The 20,641-nt window shown below is 41.1% G+C and overlaps 4 protein-coding genes and 1 non-coding gene across 6 annotated transcripts in view; 3 read left to right on the top strand and 2 right to left on the bottom strand.

Moving 5' to 3' along the window:
- Positions 1 to 9,837, top strand: part of LOC131879145 (sodium channel protein 1 brain-like) — a 69,744-nt gene extending 59,907 nt beyond the window's left edge. Inside the window, exons 24-33 of the mRNA XM_059225382.1 lie at positions 388 to 651; positions 1,187 to 1,378; positions 4,185 to 4,339; positions 4,666 to 4,799; positions 4,873 to 5,066; positions 5,142 to 5,344; positions 5,696 to 5,968; positions 6,072 to 6,294; positions 6,590 to 6,729; positions 7,066 to 9,837. Of these exons, the coding sequence (XP_059081365.1) occupies positions 388 to 651; positions 1,187 to 1,378; positions 4,185 to 4,339; positions 4,666 to 4,799; positions 4,873 to 5,066; positions 5,142 to 5,344; positions 5,696 to 5,968; positions 6,072 to 6,294; positions 6,590 to 6,729; positions 7,066 to 9,121 (3,834 nt within the window). The 3' untranslated portion in view covers positions 9,122 to 9,837. The remainder of the gene's footprint in view (positions 1 to 387; positions 652 to 1,186; positions 1,379 to 4,184; positions 4,340 to 4,665; positions 4,800 to 4,872; positions 5,067 to 5,141; positions 5,345 to 5,695; positions 5,969 to 6,071; positions 6,295 to 6,589; positions 6,730 to 7,065) is intronic.
- Positions 9,838 to 11,500: 1,663 nt separating this feature from the next.
- On the top strand, positions 11,501 to 16,898 carry LOC131879132 (annexin A13-like). The gene is made up of 9 exons (XM_059225362.1): positions 11,501 to 12,470; positions 12,960 to 13,591; positions 14,176 to 14,355; positions 14,419 to 14,532; positions 14,606 to 14,693; positions 14,762 to 14,898; positions 14,959 to 15,151; positions 16,465 to 16,577; positions 16,675 to 16,898. The coding sequence occupies exons 1-9, from the start codon at positions 12,380 to 12,382 to the stop codon at positions 16,801 to 16,803; spliced, it is 1,677 nt and encodes a 558-aa protein (XP_059081345.1). The 5' UTR covers positions 11,501 to 12,379; the 3' UTR covers positions 16,804 to 16,898.
- On the bottom strand, positions 14,900 to 16,092 carry LOC131879141 (transmembrane protein 53-like; the record flags this gene model as incomplete). The annotated part of the gene is given in 1 exon segment (XM_059225376.1): positions 14,900 to 16,092. A coding segment is annotated over 1 exon segment (903 nt). The 3' UTR covers positions 14,900 to 15,158.
- Positions 16,899 to 18,915: 2,017 nt separating the features above from the next.
- The window catches only part of LOC131879122 (tripartite motif-containing protein 2-like), a 32,419-nt gene continuing 30,693 nt past the window's right edge, over positions 18,916 to 20,641 (top strand). Inside the window, exons 1-2 of one of the 2 annotated variants that reach the window (XM_059225339.1) lie at positions 18,916 to 19,434; positions 19,501 to 19,646. In XM_059225339.1, coding sequence (XP_059081322.1) covers positions 19,426 to 19,434; positions 19,501 to 19,646 — 155 coding nt within the window. In that variant the 5' untranslated portion in view covers positions 18,916 to 19,425. The remainder of the gene's footprint in view (positions 19,435 to 19,500; positions 19,647 to 20,641) is intronic. The other variant, XM_059225340.1, reaches the window with a different exon arrangement.
- Positions 19,737 to 19,808, bottom strand: Trnae-uuc (transfer RNA glutamic acid (anticodon UUC)). Its single transcript has one exon. It is a non-coding gene; the product is annotated as a tRNA-Glu (tRNA).

Raw genomic sequence — 20,641 nt, forward strand, 5'->3', positions numbered from 1 at the left:
CGCAGAGACTCGCTTGGCACCAAAAGATGACTTCTGGTCCGTTCTATGGACTGCTCTGCTTTACTTTGCTTTGCTCTGCTCTGTTTGGTCCCCGGTTCCATGCCTGCAGTCCTTCATTAACTTAATTGGCTCGTGCATTTAGTCGTATTGGTTTGGTTGGTTTTGCCTTGGTACAATGCAGAACGGACCCACCTTCATCGAAATACTCGAAATTCGACATTACATGCGTGGAATTTGTGGGATCGCTTGGTTCCAGTTCCATTTCAAATAAAGAAAATGAAGAAAAAAACCACTCCATCCATCTTATCCTCGGGCTGCTATTGGGATGCGTCCAGGCTTTCATTAATTCATGATGATTCCGCATTGATCGGGCTTCCTTATTTTCAGATCGTTGTGAATGCACTCATGTATGCCATCCCGTCCATCTTCAACGTCTTACTGGTTTGCCTCGTGTTTTGGTTGATCTTTTCCATTATGGGGGTTCAGTTCTTCGGCGGGAAGTTCCATAAATGCGTGGATGAGTTTGAGGAGCGCCTGCCCATCACTGTCACCAATGACATGTGGGAATGTTGGGAGAAGAATTACACCTGGGTCAATTCCAAGATCAACTTTGATCACGTAGGGCATGCCTACTTGGCCCTCTTCCAAGTGGTAAATCGTCTCTTCCTATGGGGGGGTGATCCCTCCCCTCCCCTCCTTACTAAGCTTCTACTTTGAAAGTGACAAAAACCCTCATTATTTCAATGAGACACTCAAGTTTTGGGATAAGTATGAAATTGGTGCCATTCGAAAAGAATGGACATAGCAGACAAGACTTTTGGATTAAAATGAGGAAAGGAAAAAAATGGTAATTGGAAAAAATGGAAAGCTATTTTTGATTGATTACTCCCACTGGTATTTTACTTTACGTCCGCGTAAATGCCTCTCGGAAGTAAACATTCCATTACCATTCCCAAAATGAGAGCTCGATATGGGTTTTGACAAGCGCTTATCTCTCAAGATAACTTTGATACCTGATCAATTTTAAAGATGGAGACAAATGTACAAGAAGACAGCGAGGGCTCATTTCTTTCGACTGACATTTACCTATTTGCCGCTTTCATGGAGATATGCTAACAAATCATGGACTTTCTCGCTGACATCAAGTATGGATTCCAATCGCATTTGTTTGCATCTGTTCTTTTAGGCCACTTTTGAAGGGTGGATGGAGGTCATGGCTGATGCTGTCGATGCCCGGGAAGTTAACCAGCAGCCTCAATGGGAGGCCAGCATATACAACTACTTTTACTTCATTATCTTCATCGTGTGTGGATCATTCTTCACCTTGAACTTGTTCATTGGTGTCATCATTGACAATTTCAACATGCTCAAGAAAAAGGTAATAGCATTGCCAAAACTAGACCAACCAATTACCAACCATAGATATAAGACACGAACCGGGGTATGGTGGACCTTGTTGAAGGTTTTCTTGAAGCTAAAGTGTCCCAAAGAATTCTTTGTTTTTTTATTTTCTTCTTGAGCTCATTCTTAAAAGGATAGCCACAGATTTTTACCTCCTCCGTGAACCATTGGAGTATGGGCGGGTATGCTAAAATAGATAATGAATATTTCCAATTCAACAAAAGATGGGTTTCCCTCTTCAAACAACATTTGCATCAGGCCGCTACGACTACATTTCTCGAGTTTCAGTTCGGTCAAACGACTTCATCAAAAATTTTGCCTTCCTCGCCCCATCACTAATATTTACCTTCCACTTATGATATTCTTGTTCTTCACAACCTAGTTATCGTCGTTTTAAGTGTTCCTGGCTATTAAAATGCCTGAATTTTCCATCACAAAAATCTAGGTCTAAGTCATGGAGGCGCCATTCAGTTCTCCTGCTACGCGTATGTGAAGAACTTATTCTCCTGGCATTAAACTTCATTTTGAAAGGATTTATACGGTTTACAGATTGTAGAAAAAGCTTTTTGTGTCACTTACTGATATTTCAATTTTTAAAAGTACCTAATAAGCTCAATCATACGTCCTTGAACTCATATCAAAGTTCTATGCAGGTGAAATAGTAGTTTTCCAGGTCAAAAATGAGGAAAAAGTGGCATATGCACAAAATGTCGTGAAAAAGTTTTTTTCGACTAAAAAGCAATTCATGTGAAAAACTATTGCCGATATAAAACACTTTCAAATCCGCCCTCTAGCTGTCAATTAGCTTCACTGTTTTTAACAGTAGCCCAGTGACCTCCACAAAATGATGATGACTCATCAGTCAGCCGCTACTTAAAGGACCCATTAGAGTTATGCAGACAGCTTTGAGAGGGTATCACTTTTGATCAAATCGTTTGATCGAGCTGAAATTTCAAATGCGTTTGTTTACTCATTACGCTGAATAAAACAGGAAATGAAAAGCCTGGATCTTAGCGTCCCCGTCCAAATTCCAGTGGTCAATGACTCATTCGATCAGTTTAAAACAAAGCCTTGAAACCGTGTTCGGAAAATTGTTGACGATTGAACTTTTTCGATGGATGGAGACCCCAAAAGATTTTGCAATGTCGTTTTTCTCGTCCACAAATTTATTCATTCACTTTTATTGTCTGTTCATGATTTTCTTGTGACTCCGATTGTCTTTCCATGTCTGTGTTCATGGTTAATAGCTTTCTGTTTGACACCAGAGATATGGCCAATACGGCGAACTTTCGCGCTATACACTGTATCTCGTAGTTTTTGAACGCGAGCAAGCCTAAACACGATGTTGCCTTGATGTTTTTCAGATGTCAGAAGAGGTAATCTTCGCATTCGTGCAGAAAGGAGTCCAGTTGATTCCAGATCTTACTACCTTCTCCTCTAATTATCTGTCCTAGTCTTATTGATTCATTAGACGCTAGTTTACTTTCACTTAGCCTCTCATCATCTTATCATACTATTACTATTATCATAATCACAACAACAACAGCAACAACAACATCTACTACTACTACTACTACTACTACATCATCGACAACAGTTATTATTAGAACTACTAGTACCTTATGATTATTATTGTTATTATCATTACCATCACTACTTCATCATCGTCCCATTTTAATTGTTTTCTTTGACATACCGAATACTGACATTGGTTAAGTGGGTCATTTTCTTACTTAGTTGTGTTTTCAGTGATGGAGTCGCATTTTGTTAAAGTCAATACCGATTGTTCTAGAAATTGACACGACTTCTGCATGGGACTCTAATGGGCTGTTGGAAGACCTGTTGACGACGAACTTTGTTGCCAATGTTTCTGGTTGACAAACATCAAAATCTTTTAAGACAGACCTATCATCACGACGAACTGTAATGCCTAGTAAAAGTATCATATATGAGTACATATCTCTCTATAAGAAGGTTTCCTGAGCAGAACCTTCCAAAAACAGTTTTCGAAATTCATTTCGATTTCACCATTTCTTTTGGAATTGAATTCCGTGCACCCAACATATTGACGGGGTCGTTCCATTTGGCAACCTTCAACTCTACCATGTGTGTAGGAAGACCCTTGATCGAATCTTGAAACTACCGAAACGTTTAGTCTGATCGATCAGTAAAGGTTCAACGAGGAATTGTCTCTAAGCACTCTTGCCAACTTTAACCATATATCATCTTCATTATCATCATTATTCTTATTGTTATCATTGTTTGTATCATCATCCTTTGAGTCTGTTACGTCAATCCTCTTCTTAGGCCTCTTTGTATGGAACTATGATCTTGATTATGAAGACTTGCTGACACAACTGAATATATAAGTGACCCATGACGTCCATTACAAACCAACTAGAATCACCAACCAAGACTAATTTCCTCCGTTCTGAATACACAGAGAGACGATAGCAGCCAAATGCCCTCTAGACTCTCTAACCACTACTCGTTTTTACTCTACTGCGCATACCGCTGCCATTACTGTGACCGCTACGACCACCTCTAATACGACTTCTTCTAGTATTGCTATTACTACTAATACCACTACTACTACTACAACTATTACAACTACTACTTCTACTACTGCTACTTCTACTACTACTACTTCTACTACAACTACTACTACTACTACTACTACTTCCACTAGAGTATTCATAGCGCTAAGACTTGTGATCTGGACAAGCAAATGGGATCTTTCATGAACAGGCAATAATCCATCTCGGACGTTGTGTCTATTGCAGTATGAAGGTGGAGTGCTGGAGATGTTCTTGACCGAGTCGCAGAAGAATTACTACACCGCCATGAAGAAATTGGGCAGGAAGAAACCGCAAAAAGTCATCCGCAGACCCACCAATGAGATTCATGCCATATTCTATGATATATCATTATCCAGAAGGTCAGTGGGGAGATTTGCTTGAGGTTTTAGAGTGCTGGAAAATGGAAGTAAAGTAAGAAGGACTGAGAGAGCTGGAGAAAGGGGAGGAAGATCATGATCATGGCTCATCAGAATATTGTACATTGACGACCTCGACCATAATCAAGTAGTACGTAGATGGCTATACACACACACAATGTATTATAGTACACGTGTTAGTATAGCTCCGCCTCTCTTTCCTCGCCTCGCCTCTCGCTCCTTTGGTTGGATATGGTTTTACTTATCCCGTCGGTAATGGCAATACATCTTTTGGTCTACTTTTCATTCTTTCTCTCTCTCTCTCTCAGGTTCGAAATTGCCATTTTCGTCCTGATCTTTTTGAACATGGTCAGCATGGGCATCGAACACTACAACCAATCTCGGGTGATCACGTTCACCCTCGAAATCTGCAACGCGCTCTTCACCACAATCTTTAGTCTGGGTACCGTTTAATCTTTGTGCTGCACACCGTTGATCAGGTCCAACATCAACAACGATTCAATGTCCAATTTCAGAGGCAATTGTGAAAATCATTGGGCTTCGGTTCCAATACTTTACGGCGGGATGGAATATCTTTGACTTTGTATTAGTCATAGCCAGCGTGATTGGCATTGTCATGGAAGATATGATGACGGATTTCCCTGTATCGCCCACTTTGTTGAGGGTGGTTCGAGTCTTCCGAATTGGTCGAATCCTTCGACTCATTAAGGTAAACTAGGCGGCAGAACCATCATCGAATATTTGGAATATTAATTTTTAGTAACACATCTCACCTTCTTCTTAGGCTGCGAAAGGCATAAGAAAACTATTATTTGCCTTGATGGTTTCTCTGCCTGCTCTATTCAACATTGGAGCTCTCTTGGCACTCATCACTTTCATCTATGCCATCATTGGAATGACTCTTTTTGGCCATGTCAAGCATAACGGAGCTCTCAATGATCAAGTAAACTTCGAGACCTTTGGCCGATCCATGTCCTTGCTATTCAGGTAAATGTGCATGATAGAACGGAAGCCCATAATGACTTTCTACTGATCTGGTTAACGTATTATTTTGGATATAAGTTTGAACTGATAGGGCCAATACCGTTACTAAAAATTGTTTGAAAACCTTGAGAAGTTATAGGCTAAAAAATTCGGTCAAATGAAACAACTCTTTGAGCTTCACTGATGAAAAACGTACATTTGAAAAGTTGACCATCTTTGCAGATTTTGCCTTCTCTAACTAATTATGCTTGATTTGATTAGTATTGTATGTAACATCTACCATTCCATCTTCATAACTGATCTGAAAGAGTACCGTTCCACAGAAATGTCACTAATTTGATCGATATTTTATAGGCTTGTCACTTCGGCCGGATGGAACGATGTCTTGGAACCGTTGTTAGTGACCCCTCCGGATTGTGAGCCGAATTACAAGGGTCTACCAAACGGAAATTGTGGCCATCCGTTTGTGGCCATTGTCTATTTTGTTTCTTTTATCATCATCAACTTCATGATCGTCATCAACATGTATATCGCCATCATCCTGGAGAACTTTAATCAAGCTCATCAAGAAGAAGAAATCGGCATTGTCGAGGAAGATCTGGAGATGTTTTACACCAAATGGTCCAAGTAAAGGATGAGTTATATTCTCTCAAGTCAAAAGCTGGCACACAAGGCTCACTCCTAGCAAGTAAATTACTTTTATTTTTTCACATGCTTAAACTTCCTTTAGATACGATCCGCACGCCACACAATTCATCAACTTCAACCAAATGTCAGATTTCATTGCGAGTCTGGATTCTCCCCTGGGAATCCCCAAGCCCAACACCCTTGCTCTGGTCAGTTTTGATCTTCCCATCGCCAAAGGGGACAAGATTCATTGCTTGGACGTCCTCCATTCGTTAACCAAACACACGCTCGGGTTTGTGGATGATGGATCAGAGGACTTCGGTAAAGTAAGTACCACCCGACGAGGCCCCCCCTGGTTCATCTGCTCTGTATCTACTGGCTCCATTCAAGCTGATAGTCCGGCCACTGACCATACGATACGGGTGCGATGGTCAAGAGCGACGTAGTATGTAAGAACGGTACGAACGCACGAGTACAATACGTACGTAGCGTTGTAACAATGTACGGACGTACAGTACTTTAAGAGAAAAGGTGGTTAAAGAGGATGGAGATAGAGCAGATGGATTGGTGGGGTTTGAAATCGGCAGATTTCATTTATTGGACAAAATGACCCCGTTTCAGTTGGCTTCACAGATGGATGACAAATTCAAGAAACAATTTCCCACCCGCAAGGAATTGGAGATTGTTTCTTCCACCCGAGAGTGGAAGAAACTGGATAACGCCGCTAGAATATTGCAACGCATGTTCAAAGAAATCAGACGGTAAGTAAGCTAGCAATAGGAAAATAAGGTGATGACAATGAAAACTGGAAAGCCATTAATAACCCCACCCTTTTCTAAAATGTAAACTCGTAATTATAGTAATCAAATAGGAGAGCTCACGCATATTCGTATGTTGGAACAGGCACATTTGTCCAGGTTAAAACATCTCTTCATTGAACTTTGAATTTTCGACTGACCACAATGTCTGTGTATAGCGAAACTTAACAAAAATAATGGAACGCATTCTCGAAAAATTAGAGATTAACGAGGAGGCACATCCTAGAAACTATGTCGTATCCATGGCCTTGAAATGAAAAAAAATGCCTAACTTTTCAGGGCCCGGATAACTGGAGAGAAAGTCAACATTCACACTCAAACCCGATTGGTGAAGAAACCACCTCCTCAAGGTGGGGGCGAAAATGCCGCCCGGACCTTGTATCAAGAGTCTGATATCGATTGGAAAACGCACTCCCTCCCCTCGTTGGGCCGACTCAGTGGGGACAACACATTGGAGTCCTCCGGAGATGATTACGCCATCAGAAGGAGCGTTCGAAGAACCAGACGGAACAATAACAAGAAGGACCAAGCTCTCCGATCGCAATCCATGGTGGTGACTGATGAGGATGATCTCAACGACGAGACCGAAGAGACCCATGGTAGCGAGGAGATGGATCGCTTCAGCGGGTATTCAGACCAATATCAGCAAAGCTCGTCGGCCAGGAGATCAATTCAACGGGACAGACAGCCCGTGCCTGACACATATCAATCCCAACATTGGGCCCCTCACCAAGCTCAACCACACTCTCATGGAGCCATTGAACCCACTCAGGAGTCGCTCATCATCCTTCAATCCTTTGCTGAAGAGCCTCCACCGGAGTTGGCTCAAAATCCTCGCCAATCTCGAACTTCGTTGGAAGAGTATTCCGAGCCAGCTCCCCCACCTTCTGGAGACGAGCTCTCCACTCATTTGGAAAATCAAAGATACAAACACCGTAGAAACCCCTCAACAGGGAGCTACCATTTTCCTCCTCGATTACCGCATCCTTCCGATGATAGACCACAGGCCCGTCAAAGATATAGCTATTCAGATTATCAGCAACTAGATCTCGAGCTACAACATGGTTCTTTCGGGATGTCCCATCATGTCAGGCACCATAGAGAATTACCCACGACACCGCTTCAACCTTCAGCGTTGTTTCAAAACATGCAACCCAATTCTCCCAATCCCGGTATTGTCGGACCAATTGTTACAGCTAAAACCGCCGGGCCTAGCATAGTTCAGTATGATCCCGGATATCTCTGTGAGCCCGCGCATCTTCGCTCGGGCGCGCAGGATTCGGGTTATCACGGTAGTGTCAGAGAATACCCTCAAACCAAAGTACCTTACCTTCAGGAACAAGGCTATTATGGCGATGAATCTCAAAAACATTCGTTTTTGGGCTATGACGAACCCGATCCCGTACCTTATGGTGAAGGTCCTTGTCGTGGAAAAGCGTCGATTGATCCGCATGCTCACCAACTTCATCATCATCCGAAGCTACACAAAGGGGGTAGACCAAGACGAAAGGATTCACTTCAAATGGATTTTGAGGAGGGTTACATTGATGGCCATCCTCATAAGCAACCATATCCTTGTGGTGCTTCAAGTCAAATATATCATCCTGGACAACCAGCCGATTTTCAAGGGGAGTTAATTCCCAAGCGAGGACGTCACCGGAAAGACGAGTCCAGCGGAAAAAGCCCCAAGGCGTCCACAAAAGAACTACAAGGCAGTCCCAAAAGATCCCCCAAGAAGAAAAAGTCCCTCGAGAAGGAAAGGGATGTGGGGACCAAGAGAAAAACAAATAAAGTTCAACATTACGTCGAGCCCGAGCAAGAGCTGAAGTACGTCATCTCTGAGGCTGAATATCAGAAGAGTATGCTGTTGCCTCAGGATGGCGGGGATTGCGGAGCTCGAACCACTCAATTGTCGGAAAACTTGGACCCTCCTCGACGATCGGCTGACCGAAAGGGCCACGCCAAAGGCAAAGGGACAAGTCCCAAGATATCCAGTGAGGAAAGACGGCGCCATAAAACGCCCCCTTCGTTTGTGGACCAGGATTATTTGCCACGGTCACAACGGAGTCGCCACCATCCCGGAGCCAGTCATCGCCAGGAGTCAGAGAGACCTTCGAGATCGCGCAACCATCCAGAGGACCCAGGTCATCATGGAGGTCGAAGTGGAGGACGTCATGATCCTCATCGACAGACCATCCGGCGGCAAGCTCAAGTGGCTCTGGATATGCAATCGAGTGACATCAGTGACGCTTTTGATGACGATGGCCTGTTCCACTTTGAAGAGCAACAAAACATGGGCTACATGGAAGACAAATCCGATTGCAAGCGCAAATGAACTAGCCAGGAAATACCCTCCCCATGTCACCCTAATTCAATTGTCTCTGCAGAAGAGGCATATCTTTTACTTCAAAAAAGGATTGCTTACATACATTCCAACCTATGAATACTGAGATTTTCCCAAGGCGGCAACCTGTTGGTTTGTCACTAATTGATTCAGTTCTGTGAGTCAAATGTATAGGAACATTTCCCTTTAGCTCAAATAGTATACTCAAATTGTATTTCTACCCGCCTAGCTCAGATTTATCAGTCGTTAATAACATTCCAAATCTTTCTCTTTCCAACTCAAGCAACCTATACCGTACTCAGCTCTATGATTTTTGTTATTTTAGCCTCGTCGTACAAATAACTCTAGCCCCCATTGATATTTCTCCGTCATCGATTTTCAAGAAGCTTCAATATAAGCTTCCACGCATTTCTTAAAAACCACGATCTAATAATTCTGAAGTCAATCTTTGAAGACAGTCGCTCACTCATCTACGTATCGAAGCTTCTAAGTACAGCAACTCTAACCATTGTGATACAAGATCGCTATTAACACAATACAACAGACGATGCCGAACATAATAATAATAACAATAATACCTACAACAACAACGGCAAACTTATCAACATTATTAGGAACAATAATTATGGCGATGCACATGTCAACATTATATGATTTGTTTCTACTTGAGGAAATATATTTAACCTACTAGTGACCTATCTCTTTGACATTATTTTTCGACTTTATTTGCCTTGATTTCGCGTGAATGGGTAATGTTGACTAGAGACCAGGTGCATTTTTTTTAATGACCGTTTTCAAGTATTCGCTATTTGGAGGCTAAAAGTATTTCGAGGCATGTTTGGCTACAATTAATTTTTTTGAGAGATATTTGGCGAACAGTGGTGTTATATCATTTATCCTCAATGGCGTTTTCAACATTACAAAGCATTTTTATATCGTCTTCCATGTTTTATAATTTGTGGAAATTTTGAACAAATAGTTATTAGGTATATATTTGAAATAGGTCTTAAAATCGTGTGATTAAAGAGGGACCAAAATGAAAAATTGAACGATTACTTTTTTAATGAGTTAGTTTTTCCCTCTACTGTTCTTTTGCAAAACTCCAATTTCAACTTCGGACTCTAGTTATGGCTGAGAAATAGAGACAGCCAAAACATGCAAAACGAACTATTTTAGGCTATATAAAAGACTATGAAAATTTGATGCTTAAAATTATACTCTAAAATCTAGAACATGAAAAAACTAAGATGAAAATGAAAAGACAAATTTTAGTGCAAATTAGTGATTTGCAGATTTCTTGGTGGGTTTCGCGGGCCTTATTGACAGTTACAGGGAATGTAATGCCAAACGCTAATGAAATTAAAGGTTAAATTTCGTCTCTTTTTTTACCTGTTAATCTTTATATGATATTTTGTTTGCCAACGAATTTGAGTTGCACACCGGGCTAGTCTTTGAATGTAGGGTTGATTGGGAATTTCGGACAAAAACTTGTCCAAGCCGGACTTGGAAGAATATTGGAAGGAAAATAAGGAAGTAAATTAAACAATGAGGGGAGCCCGAGAAGCAAAAAAGAAGGACTTCATTTTTTTACTAGCCTGGTTTTTGAGGACTTGAAATTGCTTGCAAAGTGCACATTAAGCCTGTACGATCACTAGAATTGACCCTAAAGTTTGGGATGCTTTTAAAAATGTATACTATCAGATGCCTTTCACACTCTCTCTCTGAATACTGTACAATCTCAGTTTCTCCCAATACGAGAGCTCTCTAGTTCCCTCAATGTTCCTAGTGTAACATATTTGGACCTTAGGCGAGTTTCTTAAGAGTTCCTACCTCGAAGTTGGTGCTTGGACGTTATTCAGTATGAAAATAGTTTGGCCGAAATGCCCCGCGGATGCTCATTTTGAGTAACGTCCAAGCGTTAACTTCGACGTCAGAGCGTTTGAAAAACAGGCCTCTCTTCACTTTTTGCAAACCTGTTGGACTCACTGGAGCCCAAATGGGCGAAGCATATTCCCTCTAGATATGGTCATCGAGCTTTCCATTATTTTGGAGGACTAAGCCTAAGTCCTTCATGGAAGAGACCTGCTCAATATCATGTCCTCCAATATCCATGAGTGGAGTGGTCAATGGCGTCGGCCCAAAGGTCATTGAGCGAAATTTCATTCCTATCAAAGCCATTTTACTCTCAGCAATCCAAGAGTACATTCGGTCCTGTGCAAGGCTTGTGGAATCTTGACCATCCCTGCCACAAACTGATATTTTTAGTATTATCAACGAAAGAAGAGATACTGGCAGCAATATTAAGTTTTTGAAGCGGAAAATAATTAGTTTAAAAAGGAGCGGCCCTAAAATGGAGCCTTGAGGAACACCTGACTTGAAATCAAATGTCACTAAGTGACCCTTCAATTATTTGCTTCCTTTCATGAATGAAATTTCTTAGCAAATCGATTTACCTTGTCTTGGATCCCAGGTTCTCGATTGGCTATGAATATGATTAATATCTGGAAAAAAAAATATGAAAATTAATCGAGTAATGCTGAATACATATAAAAGAGCGTTTGTTCAATTACTGATGAAAAGAAAAAAAATAAACTTTTGCAGTGAAAAAGTCATGCTTTATAAAGCAGTAACCAAGCTTTTTACAGAGTCTATAACGTGGCCAAAAATAGCCAGGAGTCAAGGAACCCCCACTTTTAATCAATGTTTGACACCTCGGGCATGAATTATTAATTTTTGAGTCTGGTCTTGCCTGCCAGCGATTCTGCAGTTCGGGCATGAAAACTACACGTTGAAAACTGAAGCAAGATTAAGCTTACATCTCTGATCGTGACCATAAGTTGCCAGCATAATGAAACAGCGTCTCAAAACTTTTTGAAGTTGGTTCAAATTTTTAAACTCGCCATATGTTACGCCACATTCGCTGCTGTAAGGTATGCCCTTTTTGAGCCATGACCCTTGAGCTTTCTCACACTAACACCATGGTCGCATGATCAAAGAAGCGTGGTGGTCACCAAGGATAGCTTTAGAATCAGAACTATCTAGAAACATTGAGGAATGTTGATACGCTCGATTTTTCTTCCTCTACTTGTTGTCAGTGCCGCTTAAAGAATCAGGACTTTGGTTCCCATTTAATATAAAAAACACTTCCAAAGTGCAAACGTTCAGTTGAAGGGCTTGAAACCAGCCCGTGAATTCAGTGCCTTGATTGAAGTCTCGCAAAAAGAAATTCGGCGGTGGGTTCAAGATACCATGGGCAGTGGATCAAGTAAGACGGGAAAAGATTCCGCTTCATTTGAAGCCAAAAATGAGGATGAGTATCGACCTGTGAAGAATTGGGAAGGTAAGAAAATATCTTGTCGTTTCGTACGAAAAAGAACGACTTAGGGAATGACATAAAAAGCGCAATTAATGAGATTGTGTATTTAGAGAAAAACGAGCTTTAGCATTTTTATGAATGCAATGGGTAATTGTTTTTAGTAACAACGCATTCTTATTTTTGTCGAGAGCAAGATCATTTGATGGCCCAATTCACGTTTCGTCCGTTTAATCTAAAACCAAGTTCAGATTTTGAAATTATAAAATCATTTGTCCTGATACTTGCTTACACAAGTACATAAACTCCAAGGGAAACCTTTTAATGTTGCCTGGTTAAGTATACTGTAACAGGCAATAAAAATTCAAGTTACACCTTGCTTTCCCTTTGAACGTGGCATTAATATTGCATTTTTGTCCTGCGATCGAATAATGCAAGAGTGAAGTGAGGTGTTACCGTTCTGTTCGTCTCCCATTAAAGTATTTATTAACCATTCTGATGCCTCTACCCCTTCAGGTGAGATTGTGGGATGGGTGGAGCGAACAGAAAGTGACAAATTAAGACGAAAAGTCTTGAAGGAGGCTCCTCCTAGTATTCGCAATTCCTCTCACTACAAGAATCGTCATAGTGACTACGATTCGGATGATTATGATGACGAAGAGGACCTTGAGCTTGATAGCCACAGTAGCAGCGCCGGTTCGTATCGGTCCGATAAGTCTTCTTTAAACCGAAGTCAAGGATCGTTGAGAACAAGTGACGAATCTAAGGCTGACTTACGATCCAGAGGTTCCAGCAGGAATTCGGATGACTCCGAAGACAGCCCTTTGATCAGTCGAAAAGGATCAAAGTTCACGCTCAGCCGGAAAAACTCAAAGTTTTCGAGCGTGTCCAAGCAATCAAACTATCGACGGGACTCACGAAGTCCTTCCACTTCGAGAAGTCCATCCATATATCGCAGTCCGTCAATCGCTCGGAGTACATCGCGAAACAGTTCTAGACGGGTTGGTCGGGCACTTGGGTGGGATGATAGATCGAGGAAAAGCTCGATATCCAGGTCCAACTCCAAATCGAGAAGCATGAGCATCCGTTATAATGAGAAGAAGCAAAAACCCCTGCGCCCGAGGTACAAACCCATCAAAAACTATCCGGTAGGTGCCTATTCGAAATTGTAAAAAACAAGGTAGATTGATTGATCATCTGATTCATATATTGTTCGGACTTTCGAGTTTCATCTCGTCCAAAAAATCTAATCTTCAAAAGAAATACCAATGCTTTTTCATAGAGTAGCTACCCCATGCGGCATATTTAACTTGACAAACTTTCAATTTAGATTTTAATGATGATTTGTCGTCTTATTAAGATTAGGCTTAGTAAGGGCTATTTTCTATATCAAGACAATGTTTTGATATTTAAACTTTGTTCAATACTATTTACGGCACCACTGTATGTAAATGTCAAAAAAAAAAGAATGACCTCACGCGGTCATCAGAAGTCGGCGAAAACTGGAGCTTAAAGCGACATTCCTCCTTTCGACAAACCCATTCCATTCCTGTCTTAAATTTTGGATGTTGTGTTAATAATACTCATTTCTCAAAAAGCAAGCAAAATTTGAATTTCCAAAAAGCAAAAGCACACATTTTGACATTTACATAATACTGATCAAGCACTTAAGATCAATTAAGTGGTGAATGAAAATACTTAGTAACTTTATTGAACCGTTTATTGCATCTAGAAACCGAGACCAACCTTGAAACCAGCCCGTGAATTCAGCGTCTTGATTGAAGCCGCAGCTCTCTTCAAGGCTTGCCGAGTGATCGGTACGGATGAGGATGCGATTATTCGCATCTTAGGAAGACATTCCTCGAAGCAGAGGCAAGAAATCCGGAAAACCTTTCGTGAGGTACATAAGAAGGTCAGTTACCCATAATCTAGATAGAATTGACCCAACCTTTAGGACTTGAAATGTCATTACCAGGATTTGAAAACGGTCCTCCTGGATGAACTAAGTGGAGATTTCGAGGCACTCTGTATTGCATTGATAACTGAGGATCTACTCTTAGACGTTCAAACCTTTCGTCACTTCGTAGAGGTTCGAAAAATGGCACTCTTAAGTGGCGAATAAAATTTGATTTGCAAAATGACATCCTTTTTTTTTATTATAGAAAGACATTCGACACTTGGCTTTGATTGGGATGATGGCGCGGACCAGTGCCAATGGCTTACATCTCTTGAAAAAGAAATATAAAGCCCGTAATGCGGTCCGTCTAGTTTGGGGGACAATTAAGAAATGTACAGTCTTTGTATATTCTTTTTTTCAGAATTTGAAGAAGATCTTATAAAGAAAATTGAAAAAGAGACCAAGGGCTCCGTCGAGAAAGTGCTTATTGCTACCTTCTCAGGAAAAAAAGATCCTACCAAAGAGATTGATCCCAAAAACGCGCAGAGAGACGCAGAGGTAGATCGCACGGGAAATTTAAAGTTTATTCAGGACACTGACATTCGTTAAATTTGCTAGGACTTGATTGACAGCTATGAAGACGAGGGTGCCTCCATTTTTACCATGATCCTAACCAATCTGATCGAACAACGCAATGCCAATCAAATGCGAGAGATTTGTGAAGCATTTCGTCAACTATTCGGACAAGAGCTTTCCCAGACGACCAGAGACCTGCTTGGGCCCGACATCGCTCCGGCATATTGCGCATTTTGTGAGTACTAAGATTCGATCACATCGATACTCGTCATGAACTTAACCACAGCCTCATTGTATTGTGCCGGATATCGATCCCAATGACCCACATGTGGCGAATCGATAAAATCAACTTGGGTCACTTGAACATCTTCAGATTCCAGTTTTGAGGCTAGAGCTTGAATGTCAGATTTGGGGATGCACTGGTCTCCTTTGGAGAAGAGGAACATCATAGGCATTCGAAATAAGCTATCTTTGGTCAAGTACTCGTACCAGGAGCTTCGAGATCCATTGTTCGGACTAGTGATGCTTGTGAAAATCAGTTTAAACACCTGACCCACAAACTGAATGTATCGCCAAAAGTAGGGCCCGGTCAAGACATGGTCAGTTAGAGCATAGAAAAACGAGGTCAGAGTGGGTTTGCCGGGACAACTGTCAAAGACTAGGCCCCGAATGTGAGGTAGGATTTCTTGGAACTCGCCGTCTTCTCGAACTAGGGGCTCCAGTTCTTGCAACGAAAGTACCCCCATGTTACTGAACATATGGAAGATCAGAGGCCGCTGTGAAAGTTGGTTAGTCTTGAGGAAATTCAATAAATGTTTGGAGTATCCAGGCACATGCTTTGCACCATAGAAAACGGTATATTTGGGTGTGATTTGTCGAACTGAATCAAATCCCTTCTCCTCGTACACTCTGGCATACTTTTGAAGGTCAATATCCGTTGATCCAGCCCATCCCAGCAAAATCACAACCGGAGTTTCTGGATCATCCGAAAACCCAGATGAGTAAATTTGGTCGGTCATTAAGTTTCCAACCGTTGAACTATCTTGCACTTTTGGGTTGACCATCTTGATGAGCGAAGCAAACACGGGCAAATAACAAAGAAGCGTGGCCTTTCGTTGCCTAAAGCATTGGCCCTGTTTCAACATGTTCAATGACTAGGCTCATCTTGACCTGAGTGCTCAAAGACCAATCGATTGACTTGTCTTATAAAACAATGATCGTACGGTACAAACAATTACTTAACCATCGTTGCGAGCAAATCACTTCAGATAGGACAGGCCTTGTGGTCACTGAACCTCGATTTACCTGGCGATCACAATCGATAATAATGACAAAGTCAAAATGGGTTAGGTAATTGTAGTCCCAGCCTCGCCAACGGGATTACAATTATTATGGCATTCATTCATATCATTCAGAAGATGCGATATTTGACATGGCAGGATACTTTTATGTCTTTTCTCATTTATAAACTGCTCGCAATAGAAGTTTGATTGTTAAAATCTTCGTTCATGTATATGATCATGTTTGACAATTATCTCTTTTTCGTAGTGGAAGCTTGTGACGACACGGCGTGTTTCTTCGCTGGTTGTCTTCATAATACTTTCGATGGAATGGGGACGGACGAAATCGCTCTTAGTCGAATCATTGTTCATAGGGTTGAGGTGAGATTGTGCAAATTGCGCACGGGAGAACTCGCCTTTTTATTAATTCAAATCCTTGTCACCTAGTCTGTGATTCTCTCTCGTTTGATTCTTTCAGATCGACTTAAAGGACATTGCAGTGGCTTACAAGGAAATGTTTGGTCAAACCCTAGCCGAAGTGATAAAGGCCGAAACAAGTGGTGCTTATGAAAAACTTTTACTCAGACTTCTGAATGCTAACCAGTAGCCGATTTGAACAAAAAATCAAGTAATGACTTACTTCGGCAAATCAAATGCCGAGTCAACCAATAAATAGATCCCATGCGTTAAACATTGCCTTTCATTTAACCAAGACTTATGCAGGTTTTTTGTTTACGAATAACAGTCAGTGACGAGCAAAGAATTCGTTGCTCCCAAATGTTGTAAATTAAATAAATATTAAAAAGGTGGAATGGGTTCACTCATTAGTTTGGTTTTACCTTTTTGATTGGTAGATTTAATCGCACATGCTTGTTGTAAAAAACAAGACGTTGACACGGTCATGGTTTCCTAATAATTGTTGGGGTGGTAACTGTCTGACCACTAAAGTAGGATATCAAGCTCTGACACAGCAAATGCAGAAAACTGTGAGTTAAGCTCCCTGTGCGGGGAAATTTTGAACCTTCAAGTCTGTCCCAAAACAAGTCATTCCCAGTAGTACCAGATCCGAATCAGACAGAAACAAAAAGCTGGGCCTTTAAGGATTAATGCTTGACATTACGTAGTCACCTATTTTGCACTCATAAAACTATAAAGGTATGATAACACACCTAAATGTTTCATATCATTGACCAGAGTTTACTTTGAATTCACTTTTTGTCATGCTTCACTTAAAAGGCAATCTTTGTAAAAATTGCCAAAAAGCTTGTAATATTTATTGTAGCTGATGCTTTTATGGTTTCACCGCTCAACCTCTTGACCCCTTCGTTGAACTCATGTAATTTTGCATTGCTTTGCATTGCATTATCATTGTTGAAATTATCGACTCAGCTTGGTTGAAGCAAAATGCAAAGCGGTCCAACAGTCAAGCGGATAAGCCATAAAAATATCTACTTCTAAGGTATCATATACCTTTCCTTAAACAATATGACCTTGCAGCTCGTCCACGCATGATGACTTGTTTATGTTTTTCCTTGTGTGTGCCACTTGTGCCCTAAATCCGTCAATTATAACTTTTTGTTATACTGCTTTCCTTTTTGGTGTGCCTTTATGGCACACCAAATTTTATTATTATTTATTGTATTACTTAGGGCGGCTTTACACTAGGATGGAAAGCCAGGATTGAATCCGGTTTGAGGATGGAAGTAGGGCTAGTGCTGGAGCGAGTCCAGACTCGAGTCCGAGTCTTTTCTAAAACACTGAAAAGATTGAGTCCGGATTTGTGAAAAAATCTCATTCTTGCGGTTAAAATTTCGCAATATGAGTCTTTGTGTTCGACTTGAGTACAGCAAAAGACTCAAGTCCTTTGCTGGGCACGCCTCAGCACTAGTCCCATTTCAATCCTCAAACCGGATTCAATCCTGGTTTTCCATCGCAGTGTAAAGCCGCCCTTATTTGCATGGTAACATGTGTGTGCCAATTTTTTTCTTTTCGTGTGGCCGCTTCTGATTTAGCGTTGTTATCCGGTAAAGAAATGAACGGAAACATGGTGGTTTTCGTACTAAGAGCTGGTGATTTGGAAGTCGAAAAATGGTCATGGCACGTTGATTTTTGGTTAAAAAAATTCATTTATTTAGCGAAAAAGCGATGCCTTTGCAATATCCTAGAACAGTATTTGAGTAGTATTTGCTCTGTCTAAAAATATATTTTTTCGTGTAAAATTTCATTAAGCCTCTTTTATTTCAACGTTTCTTAAAAGGGTGGAAGTGTCCTTGCCGTCTTCCAATTAATTGATTCGAAGTAGTAATTTGGCTGTTTGCATTTCGAAAGCTCGTGTATAAAACTCGTTGGCCAGATTATTTGCCACAATTTCAACCGTCAAAAATGTTAATACTTCCCAATTGCTGGTTGAGATTTCGTTTTGAGCAGTTTGTTTTACAATTTGTTGTTTGCTTCCTGAATTTACTCTCAGTAGTCCAAATGTCAAATCCATGTTAAATCTGGCAACACTAATTTCAAAAGAAAAATCTTAAATTTGTAAATCCAACCAGTTTGCTCACAAGAGAACTTTAGTAGTTGTACACATTTTTGAGCCCTCACACTACACTACTCATTAAGCATATTCAATATTCAATCTTTGTCTTCGTCCTTAGACGTGGGTCTGTGTAAGGGAAAGAACAGACCTCTTCAGTGTGATCTTGTTTATCAGTTCCAAGTTCGAACCGTATTTGCCCTGTATCTCAAGGTCTACGAGAACGACAGCCATTTAACGTCCATCTGTATACCTTTCTGCTCATTCGAGCCGCACTTGAGGCCGAGCTTATGCGTTTGCCAGGCCCAGGAGAGGGGGCGTGCTTGAGGGTGTGAATGAACCACCACATGTGCACAGTGTCCAAATGAGAATTGCGGCAACCCAAGTTTACGAATGCGTATTACATTCGTCATTTTTTGGGTACGGCAAGCCGAGAATCTTGTTCCCAAGTTTCAAACCAGAACTTGGCTGACGGCATTTGGCAGGAAAAGGCCCGAATGGCCTGGAAATGACGTAACAAATCCGGGAGGAAAGAGAAAGAAGCAAGGTCGCCTGGACTTCACAAGGCAAGAAAGGTCGTCTTGGAAGCTCGACGAATAGAGGAGCAAGAAGGAAGGAAAGAGAGGAGGGAGGAGAAAGGCCTCGATAACGCGAGGTTTGGTTCTCTGAGTAACTTCCACCTCATATGACTGACTTTAGATGTGTGAAGTGAGTGTTGATGGAACCACATCAAATGACCTTCGGGGTTTAAGATTTTTATTTATTGATGAATAGTGGGAGAGCAGAATCATGCTCGAGGTAACTTCGGTCGAAAACGAGGAGGGAAATCATCATGAGGTGGAAACGTCAAATCTGAATCGAGGGGAACTGACCCCTACGTCGACGGGTGCCAAACGCAAGGTGGACATTCAAAAAGAATTGTAAGTATATTGAATTCCCATGAAGAACAGAAGGTTAAGTTAGCTAGCGAACCAGAATATAACCCGAAGAAGCCAGGACAGAAAAAGAGACTCCCATGCCGGGAATTGAACCCGGGCCTGCTGGGTGAAAGCCAGCTATCCTAGCCACTAGACCACATGGGATTGCGTATGAGGGGGAACATTTTTTTCAAACTTTAAACAAGAACTATTGGCAATCTTCATAATCAATTGTATTAGATATACAATTGCGTCCGTAAATTGCTAAATCTAGAATAGCTAACCGGAGTTTTTAGATAATTCGATAAAGATAAGATAGCTCTTCAATAATGGCTCGATATTGTTATCGCCGTTTGTTGGTCATGTTCAAGCAGCTCTCGAGCATGTCGGTCGGTTGGTGTGTACTAGTGCTGGCTATTCCCAGCTTTCCCAGGGTCCAACTCCCGAATATTACTTCTTGGCCTCACCAGTCACCATCTCAAATGGTATTATGGTATTATCGCACACACACCTGACTCATACTCGTCGTACAGATAGTAAGGATCGAGTCAGAGTGTTGGAACAAGGCTTTTTTATGATCAGTACCTACATACACACCAACTGTATGAGTCAAACTTTGGGAACCCATTTGTTTTCTTGTGTATTGCGAGCTAAGTATGATACAAAAGATAAAAACCAAAAGCTGAATATTTAGCTCTCATTGAAACAAAAAAAGTAATAAAGGAGAAACCTCGACGTACAATTAACATATATTCCACACCGAGTGTGCAAAGGTGGGTTCGATTTGGTTAGTTCCCTCTTTTTTGGGTTGTTTTGTACAGATGAGGCTTGTTAAGCTTTTATTGCGACATGTCTTCAAAGACAAAGTGGGATAGAAAATTGGCGTACCAACATATCATTCGTCTCACCTCATTTTACATATGGATTTTTATGTAAAGAGGACCTTTAAATTTTTAAAACAAAATGCCAGAATTGGAATGAATACCACATAGATTAGT

The sequence above is a fragment of the Tigriopus californicus genome, chromosome 4 (assembly GCF_007210705.1).
Source record: "Tigriopus californicus strain San Diego chromosome 4, Tcal_SD_v2.1, whole genome shotgun sequence".
Taxonomy (NCBI): Eukaryota; Metazoa; Arthropoda; class Copepoda; order Harpacticoida; family Harpacticidae; genus Tigriopus; species Tigriopus californicus.